An 18939-nucleotide genomic window follows, 5' to 3' on the forward strand; every position below is an offset into this window, starting at 1 on the left:
TTGTTTTTAGAGAGCCAAGTTATCTGTATCAGTAAATGCAACAGAACAAAAGACGTGAAAATTTTTGCAATATAATGAACCAATCTCAAGGGACAGGCACACCAACCACGTAGTTTTCATTCCAGACAATAGAAGCTAAGACATGTATAAGAAATTAGAACATTTTTAGGGTCTTTTTGCCAAGTGGGGGGAAAAGCAAGGCATGCAAGTAGTTGTCATTTCTTTGTCATTTGTCACAAAAGCATCCAATTGTCCCATTGTTCTCTCGGAAGAGTGTCTAGCCTTGCAGTATATGAGAAGTGTTTAAATCCAACAGCTTGCTCTCCATTTAGTTAAGATGGAAATATGAGTTTTGAAGCAAAACCTTATTATTCACCTGGAACCCACACATCTGTCTTTGTTATGGAAGAGTTAAATCCTGCATCTCAAAATTCTCCCCAACATGGATGATTCACCTGCTTTGCTCATCCTAGCAAAACAGCAGAGTAAAGGTTATTCATATGATACCAATTTGCTTCCTATTGCATCAAACCTCCCAAATGTCAACGTATCAGAGATTTCGTAATGCAATGATTGATTCTGAGACAGTAACTCTTACTCTTCTTGTTTCTAAAAGGGTGTGGGTGCCGGAAGACAAGAATGATTGATGGGAAACAGACACTGGACGGGGAACACGCTTCCTTCTGCTTCATATCCTGACATCTCAGCACATCTGAGCAGCCCCTGGGAGCCAGCAACACTGGGGACCACTCAGGGTTATTGGATGTACAAGAGGAAAGCCATCCCACAGCTACTGTATCACCTGTTACTGGACATCTCTTCTAAGCACCAAACTAGACCCCAAACTGATAGATATGCACTCCAAGGAAGAAGAAGCTGCAAGTCGCTAATGCCTAACATGCAGGCATGTTAAACTTGCACCAAAGTCAATACACCTGAAGGCACACAGTATCCTCACAGATCACATTCTGTTTTGCAGTCTGCTTTGACGTCTTGCCCACTTTTTATATATGCACATAAATATATAGATAAAGACTTATCACACATATACACCACATATATATATATATATACACAAATACTTGCATATGTAAAACAGACACTGATTACAAATAAGACACGAAGATTGCCAAGAGTTTAGAGATGTATTTGTCAAGATTCCTGTCGATCCATGCCCTTTGGGTTACAGTGTCTTCAGTGATGCAGCCCTACCCTTTGGTGTGGGGACATTATGATGTGTGCAAGACTCAGATTTATACAGAAGAAGGGAAAGTGTGGGATTACATGGCCTGTCAGCCAGAATCCACGGACATGACAAAATATCTGAAAGTGAAACTCGATCCTCCGGATATTACCTGTGGAGACCCTCCTGAGTCTTTCTGTGCAATGGTAAGATAAAGGTTTTGAGTCAAGCATTGCAGATAAATGGGCCCAAATCACATAAGCAAACAAAGGTGGTGAGTGTCAAGATTTTCTCCTGCTGAACTAAGACTACAGGTGCCAGATGTGTTGCCACAGGCTAGCCTGGCTCACAGTGAAGACCTGTCCTACCAGGAGTTACAATGTGCATAATATGCATGCTACCCTGGAACTTCCTTCTACTCAGTTTAGATCAGGTGTCACTGAGGCAGGTGCAGTGTGTATGTATTACTAAATAAAAAGTTCAATGGAAGGTTCAAGTTCTAAGTAGTGGTTGGGGAATATGATTATGTGAGATGTATTATTTTTTTGAAAAAATAATACTATTGGCAAATCAGCTTTAAAATGTAATGGTTTCTTCTTGCACACAAGATAAGGCTAGGCCCAGACTGAACATTTCAGGGCTAGATTGATCTCAAAGTTTGCTTCGTCCAGCAGCTGTGGTAGTTTGGAAGTTCCTGGTTGAGAGGTTACAAGGGAGAAGGATTAAGGGCTCTTGAGAAACTTGTCTAGAAAAGTCTAATTTGCCTAACTCATGCAGCCCCTTATGTAAAAAAAAAATCATGGTTTTCTGTGGGTATTTTTATCAGATGGATGTTGGCAGGTTGAAGATGAATATTTATTGGGAAGGAATGACCCAGAATATACAAATATCTTTTAATAAGCAATGTTACAACATTTGCTATTTTTTGACGTGTCTAAATCTTTTCCTGGGTAAAAAACTAAATACCATGTGAAGAGGAAGCATTGAAGTGGCATGTTGAATTGCTTCTAAGGACATAGCTAAAAACAAGCAGATGGGCTACAGAGAGAGACTAGAGGTTAAGAAGGTGCTGGTGAGTGTGCTAAAGGATTTAACATGCTCATTTGGTTTATGATGTTGTTGTTCTGTTATCATTATTGTTATTATTGTTATTATAGCTGGTCTTTATTTGATATGAGCAAATGATCCTATCATTCTCCATAGAACAGATATAATCATGTGGTAGGTTTTAATGGTATTCTTGTCTGACTTTATGATTTTGAACATGGCCTGGTATCTCCAAGATAGTGAAACTATTAATCAAAGTAGCATCTGTTCACTCTCCAAAGAGTTAAATTAGCATAAGATCATCTTAGGCAGAGCCCTATAGGAAAGGTTTTGTAAGGGGAAAACAATTGTGAGCAATAATGAGTATTTTCACCTAAAAAGCTCAGGGCTTGCCATTTTTTCAGAGGTACCATTGGGAACTTCTTTGAATTATTGTACACCTGATTTTTGCGGAGCGGGAAATGAAGAGGTGGGCTATTAGATGCCACTGTGATAAAAGTGCTGTGGAAAATGAAATAATTCAAGGAGATGAGCCCTTCCCTCTGAGAAACAGGTATGTCCTTCACATTTTAGAAACTACGGGTTTCTGGAAGGAACATACTCAAACATGTGAATAAAACTATAATATATCTGCAAGAGAGGGATATTTGTTGGCTTTGTGTAAAGTCCTTAGTATTTTCTCATGAAAGGTCAGACTTAAGACCTCATTAAAAATCTGGGGTGAAATTACTCTTCGGGTGATAGGATCTGCAGAGGCCATGTTCTGGGCCAAATCTTCCTATTATTAAGGGCACTGGAGCTCTATAGTTTGCTTTCTATGACACTTGGGACAAGATCCCTCCTCTAGAATTGTTTAATAATTTACAGATGGAAGTAAAATAGCAAATCTCCATTTTCCGGGTGCTGTGGGTGGTGAGTGGTGTGTTACCAGCATGATTTGTCGGTGTGGTGTCCCTTTAGCTCAGCCTCTGGCTGGAGATTGGGAGTTCTGTGCTGTTCTCGTCCATCTTGTTAAAAGGGTTCACTTGGCATGGTGCCTTCAGGGTATTTCTCTTGCCCATCCTAAGCAGCACAGTGTATCGTTGCAGAATAGCTCAGGCCTGCCTTCCACAGTGATGTCATCTAAGATCCAACAAGCCAGTTCTTTAATTCATTTTAAAATTTTTTCTTTAATTTATTTAATGCTCTCCCCCCCTTTTTTGTGACCTTTTTTTATCGTCCGGGGCTTGAACTCTGGGCCTGGGTGTTGTCCCTGACCTCTGCAGCTCAAGGCTACCACTCTGCCCTTGGAACCACAGCCCCATGTCTGGTTTTCTAATGATTAATTGAAGGTAAGAGTCTCAGGGACCTTAGTGTCCAGGCTGACTTTGAACGATGATCATTAGATCTCAGCCTCCTGAGTAGCTAGGATTACAGCATGAGCCACCGAACCCGGCAATTTATATGTTGTATAAGGACAATATATCCTGAACCATGTCACTCTTCCATCACCTCCTGCCCCCACCCCACATCTACAACAGTCTTTTAAAAAGCTGCAACAGGCTATCTTGCAGAAATTCAGAAGCTTTAATGGATTTAAGCATGTCATCAGGTGAAGGGTTTGCCCAGGGAATCTATAAGGTTTGTGAGATGCTATGTTATCGGTCTTTAATTTGTATTCCTTAAAATGCGTATGATTGGCATAACAGATTTAATCACCTCTCTTTTAAATGCACACTTTGTGATTATTTGTAAGCAAATTATAAGCCAAGTCAATGACAGTGGCCTAATTTAGCAACACTTTTTCTCCCTGCAGTTTTGGATTTTCCATAAAATCCCTCAGCATAAGGGTTCTTGACATTAGGCTGTGAAACTGTCTTGGGATGCTAGCATATCTGGTGCTCCTTAGCCCAGGGTCTAATGACGATCCATAAAGTCATTCTTGTTATGACTTACACATCCTTTCCTGCTTGCTCGAAGTCATTATGGCCTATTACATCAGGGGAGCTGCCAATTAAGTACACTTGCTACATAACTCCAATATGTAAATACTTGCTGCAATGGGTCTCACTAGCTGAGAGACCCTTATTACCAATGAACATAGGGATTCTGACCACCCAGAAGACATTGGGTCATGGAAATACCCTGCAATTCCTAGAGCAAAATTATCTAATAGAAATGGAAGTATATTGGCATTGTGTTAACGAGCCAGAAATGTTGCCTTCATTTGAATATGGACTGAAATGTGAGGAGGAGAAAAATGATTCCATTGAATAATAGAATTGTAAGATAGGTAGTAGATCTTGGATGTTAAGTAGTATAGAATTGTTATGATAAACATACAAGCATTTATAAACATTAGTTTGTGGTTATTCTATCATCCTTACTTATAACAGCAGGATGGAGACAATATATAAACATATCCTTACATATCTGAACTATGTGCATTGGAAACTATACAATTTCTTGTTATCTAAATGCAATCTATTTGCATTGATGGTGGTTCAAACAATTACTATTTTATTATTAAGGAGAAAAGATCTACAGAATCAGGAAGGGTTAACCACTCCTTTTTTTATTTCTGGCTGGAATAATGTATTTGTGTAGATCCTGTCCTTTCAATCACATGATGATATTCAGGTAGTCCAGCTTTGTCAGGAAGCACAGATCATCAAGTGACAACCATTTGTTTCAAACTACATAAAGAGCAGGCCAGCTGAGCTGAATCTTGTGTAATGTTCAAGTGACGGCACAAAGCAATCACTTCTTTTTCATGTTTAGACAAACTTAGCCATCATATCTCCAAGCAATATACCACAGAAGCTTAAAAATGCCAACATTGACTGCAATTGTCTCTAGGCCACAGCTAATTCTCTGGAAACCTTGCACAGAAACTTTGAGAAAGAAAGCATAAGACAGACAATGTCATAGGTGCATTTGGACAATTTTGGGGGCGGATGTGCTGGTGATGGGGTTGGGGGGTTAGGAGGCTTGAGTGTTGTTTCAGAGCCAATCACAACTAAAACAGGAAACAAAGAATATTAAAAAAGTCTTTTGTGCATGTAATTTTGGCATAATGTTATGAGGCGGACTTTCCAAATTTCCCTTGGAGACTTTAGGCCTCATTAATGAGGCATGCCTATAATTACAAGTAGACTCATATTACAAAAAAAAAAAAAAGCCAAGAAAATAAAGTACTCTAAGGTGTAGTTAGCCACATTCTCATTATGTTGACTGAAATAATTAAAAGAAAGGGCATAATTTTTAAAATAAAATATCCAAATTTGAAATGGAAATGGGTTTTCTTTGAGAAATTTACTAATGTGTACCTTCATGCTTGCTTGATAGGCAGTTAGTCAACTACCTTAGTAGATCTATTAATGATCATTTCCTATTGTGCTATTTCTAGATAGACTCCTACTAAGAAAAATTATGTATTGAGTATAAGCAGTGTGGATATAACAGATTGTATCAAGTCTTGATGGAATTATGAAGGTAGTAGAAAACCTTTGACTTTTATCATTTCCCATAAGGGAAAGGAAAATGGTACTTCCAGTCTCAAGGCTATCTGTGACTTAAATTTCTCAGCTCACATCATCCCAGCTTGCCATTTTGTGGCTCTCAGGTGGCCTTTAAGAAATTAATTTGATAAACTCAATTACATTTTCAATGACAAGGGATTAATATCAATTTTTCCCAAACTGGAAATGACGTTGATTATAAAATAATTGGATAATCTTAAAAATACACTGTTCACCTGAAACATAATTCAGCAAATGGACATTTTAATAACAGTAACATGTTGGAACGGAATCACTTTATTCCTTAATTATGCAGAATGTGTGTCTTTTTTTTAAAAAACCCGTTTTGCTCATGATTAACACTTCATGGTCATTAATTCATTATAAAGACTTACTTTCATAGAAAGAAGGTGAATTCATGTTTGTCACAAATCAAGTTTCACAGAAATCAATCTTTCTGACTGATCACTATGAATTTATCAAGCAAATCCTTGCTGATGAATTTATAGTAGCTTCTTTGTATCTGTTCCATTGGGTAAAAAGTGCTTTTAGAATCCGGGAGCATAAAGTTTTATTTCCTTGTACTTCCCATTAAGATGCTCAGGCATCTCTAGGAAACTTAGGAAGAAGCTGCTAGATTTAGATTAAAGTTGTATGGTTTTGAGGGGTGCAAGTAGCTCACACCTGGAATCCTAGCTTTGCAGAAGGCTGAGATCTGAATCTCAGTCCAAAGTGAGCCCAAGCAGCAATATCTGTGAGATGCTAATCTCCATTTAACCAGGAAAAAGCTAGAAATTGAGGCATGACTCAAATGGTAGAGTATCTACCTTGAGTGAAAATGCTAAGGTACAATGTCCAAGTACAACGTCCAGGAGCTTGTACTGGCACATCCATAATACACACCAAAGTTGCCTGGTTTATAGGGGAGTTTGTGGGAGGGAGCTAATAGTTTATGGTAGGTGTTACCAAACTTACAGTGACCTCATATCTCTAATGGTTTCCTAGTAGCCTTCTCTCTATGCGTAAGAGCTCTTGTGCTGTTGGGGTAAAGCTTCACCCATGATCCCAGACAATTCTGTGTAGAGTGAAGTGGACGTTGCATATGCTATGTGCAAAACCATGGTGGTTGGGAAAGTGAACCAAACCAAATAACAAATGGTGACTGCTGCTACCCTGTAGAAGAGTTCTGATTATAATGAATGCTGAATAGCAGCGATGCAGAAGAGGAGAAATCAGATGTAGCAGTAGCACTAGGGAGTTTTCAAGGCAAACATTATCTTACAGCAAGTCCAAGGACCACTTGGAAAATACGATTCTGTTGCTAAGTGCTTAATGTTAAGCAGTATCAGAAAAAGAGAGGAAAGATTGGGTAGCAGCTCTTTAGTTACAGGTGACCTGGTAAAGAAGAAAAGAGCTTCTTTTCTTTTTTAGTGTAGTTTTATTATTATCTGGGTACTGTACACAGAGTTTTCCATTTCACACAGTTCAGGTTGAATAGCTTCTTAAATCTAATAAGATGGAAGGTGAACAAAAGTGTATAGCACCTAACAAGTTTTGCATACACACACACACACACACACACACACACACACACACACACACACACATCCTAATTTAGATGATGCTTGAATGTACCAAGTGACAGAAATATAGCCCTTCCAGATAATATAGAGCTCCAATTTCACACCAAGATTAGAAAAAAAAAAGGAAAATTGGGGAGTTTTAAATACAGAACTTGAAACACCAAACAAATGAAGCTCTATCTTGTGGTAGAGATCTTTGAGTTCCCACTTTTAGGAGCTTACTAGTAAAGATGATAATCTTGCAGCATTTGAACAGGATGAGCAGCAATGTCCTAGGATTACATAGTCTGTCTGTACTGTTTTGTGATCTCTTGGGAATAATCTCTAGACATTTGGGGAACTTGCTTTAGTTTTTATTTTTCTTTCCTTCCCTGGGTTTTAGGGTAGTTTCTAGATCCTCTGATTTTTGGAGACTGTAATTATCACCCCAGATTTCACCTCAAACAAGCAGAAGATTTATTTTCATTTGTTTTTTTTTAAATAATCTCTCTTTTGCTTACCTTGACTCCAGTCATCCTTAGAGGTGATTTTCTGTGATTTTCCTTCCATTGTCAACTAGTGTCATGAACTTGATCTTTTAACTCTCATGGTCTATTTATGTATCTGTTTTCTATATACATGCATGTATGTATGCATGCATGCAGCTATCTTTATCATCTATCTTTCAGTAGGTATTTATATAAGCAGATAGACATAAAATGGGGATATAATAGTAGATAAGGTGATGGATATATGATAGATAGATGCTCAGTAGATAATTGATATGTGGCAAAAAGATGATACATAGTAGACATATAAATAGTAGTTCTGTCTATATACTTTATTATATCCAACTTACTATATCTCATTGGTTTATGTACTCACATACACATTTGTTTCAACTGACCTTTTGCCAGGATTACCAGTCTTGACATGAGGCAACACGTGAGAGAATCATCACACTTGATGTATGCTATAGTCAACAGAGACTAATCCTTATAGTGTGCTTATAGCTCAGAGTGTTTAATGTCCTCAGATTACAAATTATATCTCAGTATATCAGATTAATGGACTACACATGGACTGCACATGATATTTGATTTCCAAACCGCTTTATATTTTTAAGAACCTTACCATTAGTTGAATACCCATAGATCTTTTTATAAATTGTAACATAACTAAAAAATTCTAGCCACTAAATTTGGGTAGCTCATGATAATGTGCTCAAGAGGAGACTAAAGAAATTAACTCTCCTCTGAGGTCTGATACTGAAACTACACATCTATCTAGGTTGTATATAAGGATATTTTTATTCATAATGGAATTCTTTAACAATATTTGTCAGAGATGCATAATTCTTGTTCACCTAAGGTATTATGAAAGAGATAAGAATATACAATGTACTATACTGTAATAATTTTGAAATATTTCTTCTAAGTATCTCTTCTTACATATAACCTGTTATCAGCTTTACCAAGTTAAAGTCATCTCACATATAGGGTTTTTTTAACCTTTTATTAATAACTGTAAATATTTAGTTTTGTAACTGTCAGATTTTGTCTTCCCACAATGATATCTAATGTTTCCATGTGGGTGTTTTTCATTCTATTGGATACTGATACGATGACATCACAACAGTGTTCTGCCCTTTAAACAGATCCTTTCCCCTTCACCCCTCTTACCATGTTATATAAATAATGAACTCTGCTGAACATATTATGTGATCTTGAGTTGAGACTAAAGGGAAGAGCTGTGCTCCTGTAGTCTCAAGAATAGAATTGTCCCTGAACAGAATGACATTGCATGTGTCAGATATGGGTTTTGAGATGCCTTCAGGATTCGTCAGGTCTTTCTCTCTCCACGTTTCTTTTTGTGACCTGAAGTTGAATTGTGGAGGAGGAAGAAAAACGAAACTTGGGTTACCCGGAAAAGCAGATTCATTCACTGGGAAAAAAATGCTGAAGAAAATTATGCTTTCTAACTTCATCTTTAAGATTTGGCTTTAAGATTTGCTTTAAATCGACCCACAATGATAAATACATCTTGCTTCAGCAATGAGTAAACTACACTTACCCATACTCATAGGTAGAACAAAAGCCTCACAAAATAGTGCTTATCCTTTCTAAGTGCTAGGTTCTCTGATATTTTTCTTCCTTCTTATTCTTTTTATTGTTTATCAAATTGTTGAAAATTATATACTGGATATGACCCACAAATTATATGTAGCAGTTTTTGAAATTGTATAAATGAAGCTTACATAAAGAAACACTGTATATATCTTTGTATAATTTGCTTTCTTTAACTTGTCATTGTGTATGTGCAAATGTGTGTATGTATGTGTGTGCATGCTGATCCTAGGGCTTGAACTCAGGACCCGGGCACTGTCCCTGAGCTTTTGTACTTCAGGCTAGTGCCCTACCACTTAAGCTACAGCTCCATTTCTGATTTTGTTTTTGGTAGCTAATTAGAGATAAAAGTCTCACATATTTTTCTGCCCAGGCTGGGGGGCCTGCTGCTCAGACGAAATAGCATGGATTACAGACACAAGCCACCAGTGGATGTCCAGTGTCATAATATTTTGGCAACATAATGTTTTGGAGATATACCATTGATGTATATTTCTTCAGCTGTCTTCTGTTTATTGACATTTAGGTTATTTGGTTTTTATATGTTAAGGCTCTTGACTTGTGATACCCACCAAACAGACAGTTAACAATGTATATAACCACCAACATGTTAATTTTTTTTTAAAGTCATGTCTGTTCTCCTGATCTTGGCCTCCCAAGTAGACAGGATTACAGGTGTGAGCCACCATGTCTGGTCACATTTTATTTTATTAAAGATGAATTTATTTGCTTCTTGTGAAAGTTGATTTATACTGCTTCTTGGTTACTTACATTTCACCATTTCAATTATTTACCCCATATACTTTTGGCCCTGTTTCTAATTTTTGTACAGAATGCACTATTTTTAAAAGATGTGTAGGCATGCATATATGTAAATTTAAGCCTTTACTCAAACTCCATTTTTTTGTTAGTTTAATTATGGACTTCCTTTTTTTTTTGCCAAAAAAGAGACCTTACTCTATCAGGTGTCTTGTCCAGGATTTTGGTGACAGCAAGTCATAGTCTTGAAATCAGAAAAGACTCAGCTGAGAGCTCCTGATAGAAAACCTTCACAAAGTTTCTATTTATTCTTAAGCAAAGCATGTTTTTTTTAACTGAAAATCAGTGTTTTCAGAAATAATTGCATTGTGAAACGTATTGTTTGAGTAAAGCTGCTAATGGCAAGTCTCCTTTGGTTTTCATTGAGCTATCCAGTGGACAGAGTGGCTCCTCATCTGCCAGATTTAAATGTTAGAATCTCTTCTCTTACAATTGGGAAAGATGGTAAAAGTTGTTTTACAAGCATAATATAGGAAGCCACTGTGGTTGGCAGGTTGTGAGTTTCTCCTCATATTGCTGGAAATAGATTCTCAGAGAATCCACTCCCTGAAAAAAAAATTAAAGATGAGAGCTGAGGAAGACTTGAATTGGTTTTCACTCTTTGACCTGCTTTGAAGCTGACTTCTAAAATATTAAATGAAGAACTGAGCTGGGTATTGCTCCAGTATGGAGAATGTGCCCCTTTGTTCTAGAAGGTGGATGCCCATGGAGATCCAGCTTCTGACATTACTATCAGGTCGTATCTGCACAGCGATTTTCCACAACCCAAAGAACTTTCTGATTCTTTCCTGTTGATTCCCTTCCTTGCTGCAAACAACAAAATATAGAAATCAAATATACTTCCATACAACTTCCAGGCACAGTATAAAAGTTAATCTTGTGTTTCAGCAACATCAGTATAGTCCCTCTGTATTGATTTATAAGAAAGAAGAATTTATACTTGGGTTGAAAAAACCAGACAAGCATGAAAGATATAAAAATGAGAGACTGTTCAAGAAAAAGAATCTTCTATTTCCTTTTTGGATTTTTTTTCCTTTGCTGATAACTGGGTTTGAACTCAGAGCTTTGCACTTGTTAGGCACACACTCTACCCCTTGAGCCACCCCCCTTCCCCAGTCATTGAGTCTTGATTTCAGTACCCTCTTTTGAACCTGCAGCATGGCTTGGACGACAGGCACTCATTACCATGCTCAATTTACTGGTGGAAATGGACTGTTACTTTTTCTTGGGCTGCTCTTGAACCACAGTCCTTCTGATCTCTGCCTCCCAAGTAGCTGGTTTTTACTGGAACAAATCATTATGCCTACTAACACGTTACATTCCAAAGAAAAAAGTTTTCATAGGTAGATAGGTGTCAGAAGAAGCGAAAAATAAAATCTTCCTAGCAGACCCAAGGAGCTTGGGTATGTAGGTTATATAAAGGTATACCAGAAACCCTCAGCCTTTAGAGCATGATATCAGTAGTTATGGATTGCCTTGTGGAGCCAGGTCAACTGAGGTCATTCACCCCGTAGACTGCCGAGGGATTCTTTAATAGGAGAGAAATTCACCTGCATGAACTGCATGGGTTCCATAAGAGGGCCTGCATATGACACAGAAGAAATGAGCTGGGGATATATTTAGTAACCTAAGATGGTGGACGCACAGACCATTTCATGTGGTCTTTGTTATTTTGAGATTTGGAATACTCCCCTATGAGGCAGGGTTATATATTCCCTTGATATTTTGTTATTGGGTTCATAATAATGTCTTCTTTGGCTATAGCAGATACTGCAGAGGCTGATGCTCTGTGTGTGTGTGTGTGTGTGTGTGTGTGTGTGTGTGTGTGTGTGTGTGTGTTCACCAGAGCTTCATCTCAGACCTTATGCTCTTGCTTAGCTTTTTCTTTTTTTCTTAAGGCAGGCATTCTATCACTTTAGCTACACTTCCATTTACCGCTTCTTATGCTGGTTAACTGGAGATAAAGAGCCCCACAGATTTGTCTGCTAAGGCTGGCTTCAAAACTATGAGCCTCAGGGCTCAGCCTCCTGAGGAGTTAGGATAATGGGTGGGAACCACACTGGCAGAATTTTCTGCCTATTTGCTGAGTTGAATTTGTGCTGTATTTTTACATATAATACTTGTCGCTGTAATCTATAAAGAACTCATGTGATGCTATAAGTTGTAGTAAGTAGTTGGCTGGTGTGGGTCCTTATAACACTCAAACCTATCATTAGCAGGCCACCATGTGAAGTAACTGAGACGCGAGGTTAAGTAATTTTCCAAGCTGAGTGGTGGGAAGAGAATTAAGCCCGGCACTTCTGCACTCATGCACTCTTCTGTTCCTTCCTAATTTTATTTGAAGCATGTGTGATCAAACCATAGCGAGCAACTCTTTTAAAATCACAGTTTTGATTTCGACTAGGAGCTACCAAGCTATGATTTTGTTATTTAAAAAGCCTTTTATCTGAAGTAACCTCGGGAAATTGGATTCTGTAAACAGAGTGTGTGGAATGTTGGAAATATACTTTAGGTGATGTCTTGTCTTCATTCAGAGGTGAGAGAGTCAATTGGTGGTGTTTGTTCCCATTCTTGTTTTCTTTGCTATTGACATAGTCATAAAAATGGAAATAAGCTCTTAGAAATTGTAGCAAGCTGAGTATAGATTGTAGTCACCATCTCCAACCAGAAAAAGAAGTCAGCAACTGTTGACTAGTTAGCAAAAAAATCATATTGTTGTGGGTGTGTGTTGAGAAAGTAGTTAGCATGATGCTTTTGTTTTGTTTTTGTGTTTTTCACAGAGTCAATAGAAACTGTGATCAGAGCCAACTGTCTACTTGGTGTTTTTCCTTAGACACCAAAACTACTAGGTGTTTAAAATTTGACAAACTTGCATTGTAAGTATGTCGAAATCAGCTCTACATTTAGCTTCTCTCCAAATGAGTTCTGCATTTAGTCTTTCCCATATCCATAAATGTAACTCATATCCATCTATTTAGCTGCTCAAGATAAGCAATCCAAAACCCTCCATAACTCCTTTATATCCCATACAACATATACCAGCGTGTACTATTAGCAAAATCTTTAAAATATATTCCAGACTTGACCATTTTTCCATTCTCTCCTGCTAACAACTAGGTCCCAGGCAGCTTCCTCTCCAGGCCCAAGCCTATACTATTGCCTAATAAGTGTCTTGATTCCCCCTTTTGATTATTATCAAGGTTATTTGCCCAGTATAGTACAACATATAATATATGAAGATAGGAGTGTAATTTTAAGGATGTTCCTGTGAATGGACTTCCATATCTCTACAAGCAGTATTTCTAAGGACTCAGCCAATAGCATGTAGAAGAAATTTGTTTAAAACTTGTAGTGAATACGTACAAATTTTTCTTAGCAATGTTCTCTATACAATTAAGGTATAACAACTGTTTACAAAGCATTTGTTTTGTGTTGTGTGTCATTAGTAATCTCCGGGTGATTCCAAGTAAATGGGAGAGCATAGATAGGTATAGACAAATTGTCTCTCATCCATATTTACTGGCAGTACTAGGATTTAAAGTCATGGCCCCATGCATGCTACGGAAGTTCTCTACTTCATAAGCTAAACTTCATTCTTTTCTTTTTACTTTGGTTTTTTTTTTCACATACAGTCTCAAAGTTTTTGTTTGGGGCCAGCCTCAGACCATCATCTTGTCTGTCTTCACATCCAGTTTGCACCTTGAAATATAGTCTCCCTAATATTTTCCCTTACCTATTCTTGAACCACAATCCCCTCATCTCTGACTCCCAAGCAGCACAGACTATAGGTATAACCCCTTGTGCACAGCACTATGGTGTTTCAGATAACTGATCTGAGTACCAATATCCATGCTCCTGATATGAAAGAATAACTGTGATTTTAAAAAGTGAGTGAGCCAGGCACTTCCCCTCTTCATTTTCCTCTTGTATTTTTGTGTTCATTCAAAATGAAATGCAAACTCTTAACAGTTGCCTGAGGACCCCATATAATCCCTGCATATTGCTTGATTTGCATTCCAATGCTCTCACCATGCTCATTCCTCCTGGATCACTGGCTTCAAGTCACCCCCAGCACCTAGGGGTATTCCTATTTTTGTTTAGAGATGCATTCTCCCATCCAATACTAACCAGGCCCAGCTCGGCTTAACTGCCAAGATGGGAGGACATGTCCAGAGACTAGATTTGATTCTCAGAATCTTTCTGTGGCTTCTCTACCTTTCACTTGGGTAGTTACAAAACCTTCTCCCAGGAGCCTAGGTAACCATCCTGGTATTTATTCCCATTGAATTATGTGTTTATTCTCTATAGTTAGTGGTACAAAGGAATTACCACCCAACAAATCAGTTCATAAACTGAATACAAGCTGATCAATGTCATCCCTTTCATCACTTTCCCCTAATCTCTCCCAAGTCAAACCCTCCCTTCAATTTGCTTAGATTTACAGGATATACATTGAAGAGTAGAACTATGTTCTCCTCTACCCCTTCCCTTCTTCATTTATCTACCTTCCTTCTACTGGACATCTTCTGCCACATGTTTCAAGTATCAATTTCCTGGTATTCATTTTATTGGACAATGAGTTTGTTTTTCTAAGGAATTCATCCATTGGAAATACTATATTAGGTTAATACACTTGCATTCAATCCCATATATATTAACGTGTACGTTTATAAATGAGTTCTGGCTTTCTGTTAGGAGAGCATACGTGCATCCTTTGTGTCTTTGGGCCTGAGTACTTCATATAACATTATTTTTTTCCAGGTCCATTAATTCCTTTGTAAATTACATAATGTCATTCTTCCGAGTGAATAAGCAAAATTCAATTAATTCACCTGTCCACTGAGGGGCATCTTTACTATTTATGTACACTAACTGACAAGATGGTAGTTAAAGTTAAACTGAGTAGTGCAGCAATGAATATGGATATGCAAGTGGCTTTGCCATATCCTTATTTATAATCTTTTGGATAAATGCCAAAAAATGATATTGCTGCATGGTAGGGTAGTTTTATATTTCATTTTCTGAGGAATCTCTAAACTGCTTTTTAGAGAGGTTCAGTTTGTGTACAGTCCCACCAACATTCATACCATCATCTGTTATTCTAAGTGAGATAAGATGGAATCTCTGTTGTTTTGATTTGCATTTTCTTTATGGCCAAAAATGTTGAGAATTTATTTGTATGTCTATTGGCAATTTAAACTTCGGAGAATTCTTTATTTAGTTCTTTGCTCACTCATTCATTGGATTGTTGATTCTTTGAGGCTTTAGTTTCTTGCACTCTTCATATATTCATATATTCTGAATATTAGGCCAATGTTTAGCATATAGCTAGCAAAGGTATTCTCCCATTGCAGAGGCTGTCATTTTAGCTTTTTTTTTTTTTTTTTTTTTTTTTGTTCGTTGTGGGGCTTGAATTCTGGACCTGGGCGCTGTCCCTGAGTTCTTCAGCTCAAGGCTTCCACCCTACCTCTTGAGCAACAGTGCTATTTCCAGTTTTCTGGTGGTTAATTGGAGAGAAGAGTCTCACAGACTTTAGTGATCAGGCTGGCTTTGAACTGTGATCCTCAGATCTCAGCCTCTTGAATAGCTAGGATTACAGGCGTGAGCCACCATGCCAGCTTCATTTTAGCTTTTTAACTATGTTCTTTGCCATGCAGAAACTTGTTTACTGTGGTCCCTTTCATTAATTCTCTTACAATTACTGATCCTCTGGAAATTTGTTGTTGTTGTTGTTGTTGTTGTGGGGCTTGAACTCAGCCTGGGTACTATCCCTGAGCTCTTTAGCTCAAAGTTACTGCCCTACCCTTGAGCCAAGCCCCACTTCCCTTTTTCTAGGGGTTAATTGGAGATAAAACTCTCAGGTCCTTTTGTGCCTGGGCTGGATTTGAGCCTTGATCTTCAGATGTCAGCCTCCTGAGAAGCTAGGATTACAGTGTCAGCCACTGCGCCCAGCTGATCCCCTGATTTTTACTCAGAAAATTCCTGCCTAGGCCAATAAGTTCTGATGTTTCTCTTACTCCTTCCTGTGAAAGTTTAAAGGTTTCATGTCTTACATTGAAATCTTTGGTTCATTTTAATTGGCACCAGTAGAGGGTAACGGTAACAGATAGGGATCCAGTTTTATTTTCTTGCAAGTGAATATCCATCTTCCCAACACCATTTGTAGAGGGTGGCTTTTTACCATCCTATGTTTTTGGATCCTGTATCAAATATTAGATAGCTGTAGGCCTTAGGTTTGTTTCTCAGTCTTCTATTTTGTACCACTGGTCCTCAGGCCTGTTTTTGTGCCACTTACAAGATGTTTTCATTACTGTACCTTTAAATTGGAATTTTAAGTCTGGAATTTATTCCTCCAGCACTACATTTTTTTTTATGGCTCCCATAATCCCTCTTTTTTATTTTTTTAATTTATTTTTTTATTGTAATTAGTAAAAGGGTTACATGATATTTGCCAGATAGAAGGTGCATTAATTCACATACATTGATACCCTTTCACATGTCTTGGTACCCGTTTCCCTCCCCCCCCACACCCCCCTTTCCTATCAAATTTCAAATATCCAAATACAAATAAATTCAATAAATCAGATAACAAAGTGAGATACTATACCAATATGAGATAACCAAGGGACAGCAAAGGAGATGAGAGACAACATAGTACATTAAGGACAACAATCATTCATTATATGGCTTTTGTTTCAATATCTTGGAGGTCCTTTCAATTAGCTTCACATTATATGGCCTTATGTATCAAGATTTTGCTCTATTGCAAATCTCTGCTAGTAGAGCCCAAGGTTTCTACTGATTACAGCACTACATTTTTGCTCAGGATTTTTTATATGATTCTGGGCCTTTTGTGGTTCTATATATGAATTTTTGAATTGTTCTCTCTATATCAGTATCAGTGAAGGTATTTTGATATGTGTTGAATTTAATTACTAGATTTCCTTAGGTAGTTAATTCTGCCAATTCAGGAATATTAGAGGTATTTCTGCTTCATAATATCTTCTTCTATTTCTTTCTTTAAATTTTTATAGTTTTTATGGTAGAGGACATTTCTTTGGTTAGGTTGATTCTTAGGTGTTTTATTTTTTTGAATCTATTGCAAATGAAGTTGCTTTTCTGATTCCATTCTCAGTCTTTTCACTGTTGGGCCATAGAACAGCTACTGATTTTTTTTGTGGATTGATTTTTTTACCCTGCTACTTTGCCAAAATTATTTATCAGCTCTGGGAGCTTTGGGTCTCCAGGGTCCTTTAGATATATGGTTGTCATCTGAAAATAGGAATGGTTTTACTTCTTCCTTCCCTAGTTGAGTTTCGTTTAAGAAATTATACTACTATCCTGAAAAAGAGTAGAGATGGTAGAAATCCTTTTCTTGTTCTTGAGAAACCTTACAGTTAGTTGACTGCATAGATGAACTGGAACAGACATCTACAGATTATTTTGCCCAGCAGCTGTACAATATGCATTCTTCTCCGTAGCCCATGAAAGAGTCTCTAAAATGGAACATACTCTAAATCATAAAGCAAATCTCAGAAAATTTAAGACAATTGAAATCATCTTGTTTATCCTATCAGATCATATGGAATAAAATTAGAGCTTCATAGCAAAAGATACACAGAAAACATGGAAACTAGGGAAACTGAATAACAAATTGTCAAATAAGTGGCTCATCCAGGAGATAAGAAGGGCAATTCAAAAGTTTCTAGAGGAGCTGGGAGTTTGGACTAGTGGTAGAGTGCTTGCCTAGCATGCACGAAGACCCAGGGTTCGATTCCTCGGCACTACATACATAGAAAAAATAAAAAGCCAGAAGTGGTGCTAAAGCTCAAGTGGTAGAACTCTAGCCTTGAGAAAGTCCAAGGACAGTGTTCAGACCCTGAGCTCAAGCCCAGAACTGGCAAAAAAAAAAGTTTCTAGAATCTCACATGAATGAACATATAACATACAAAAACCTTTTGGACCCAGCTAAGACTGTACTAAGAGAAAAGTGTACAGCTATAAGCTCCTATTTCAACAAATTAAAGAAATCCCAAATTAGCATACTAATATAGTACCATAAGCTCCCAGAAAAACAAGAAGAAACAAACTTAAGACCAGTAAACAAAAAGAAGTAATGATTAGATGAGAAATTAATGGGCTAGACACTAAAAGAGCCATACAAACAACAAAGCAAAAAGTTGGATTTTTTTGAAAACCTTAACAAAGTTAATAAGCCTTTAGTAAACCTGGCTATAATAAGAAGACAAATCACCCAAACAAGTAAAATTAGAGATGAAAAAGGAGACATCAAAGTAATATGACTAAAATTCAGAATATTATGGGGAATACTTTGTAAACCCTTACACTCACAAACACATATGTCCATCTATCAAAATAGAGTACATTCATACATAGCATCCATGTAGCAAAATTGAGCCAGGAGGATATGAACCACTTAAGCAGATCTGTAACAAGTAATGAAATCGAGATGATAAAAGGAAATTCTCAATAAAGAAAAGTTCTGATGTCAATGATTTAAGAGCTGAATTCCATAAGACTTTTAAAGCAGAACAGATGCCAAAACTACTCAAACTCCTCCATGAAATAGAAAGTGAGGAAGGGACAAATTACTACCAAATCCATTCTATGAAGCCAGAATTATGCTTATCCCAAAACCAGACAGAGACTCAAAATAAAACAACAACAATACCAACAGAAAA

At 37.4% G+C, this 18939-nt stretch overlaps 1 protein-coding gene across 6 annotated transcripts in view; it reads left to right on the top strand.

Moving 5' to 3' along the window:
- The first annotated feature begins 1068 nt into the window (after positions 1–1068).
- Positions 1069–18939, top strand: part of Ntng1 (netrin G1) — a 346192-nt gene continuing 328321 nt past the window's right edge. For all 6 annotated transcript variants that reach the window (XM_090334293.1, XM_090334290.1, XM_090334295.1 and 3 more), the window contains exon 1: positions 1069–1389. In XM_090334293.1, the coding sequence (XP_090190419.1) occupies positions 1144–1389 (246 nt within the window). In that variant the 5' untranslated portion in view covers positions 1069–1143. The remainder of the gene's footprint in view (positions 1390–18939) is intronic.

The sequence above is a fragment of the Megascapheus bottae genome, chromosome 6, assembly GCF_031878675.1.
Source record: "Megascapheus bottae isolate mThoBot1 chromosome 6, mThoBot2.hap1, whole genome shotgun sequence".
NCBI classification, from domain to species: Eukaryota; Metazoa; Chordata; class Mammalia; order Rodentia; family Geomyidae; genus Megascapheus; species Megascapheus bottae.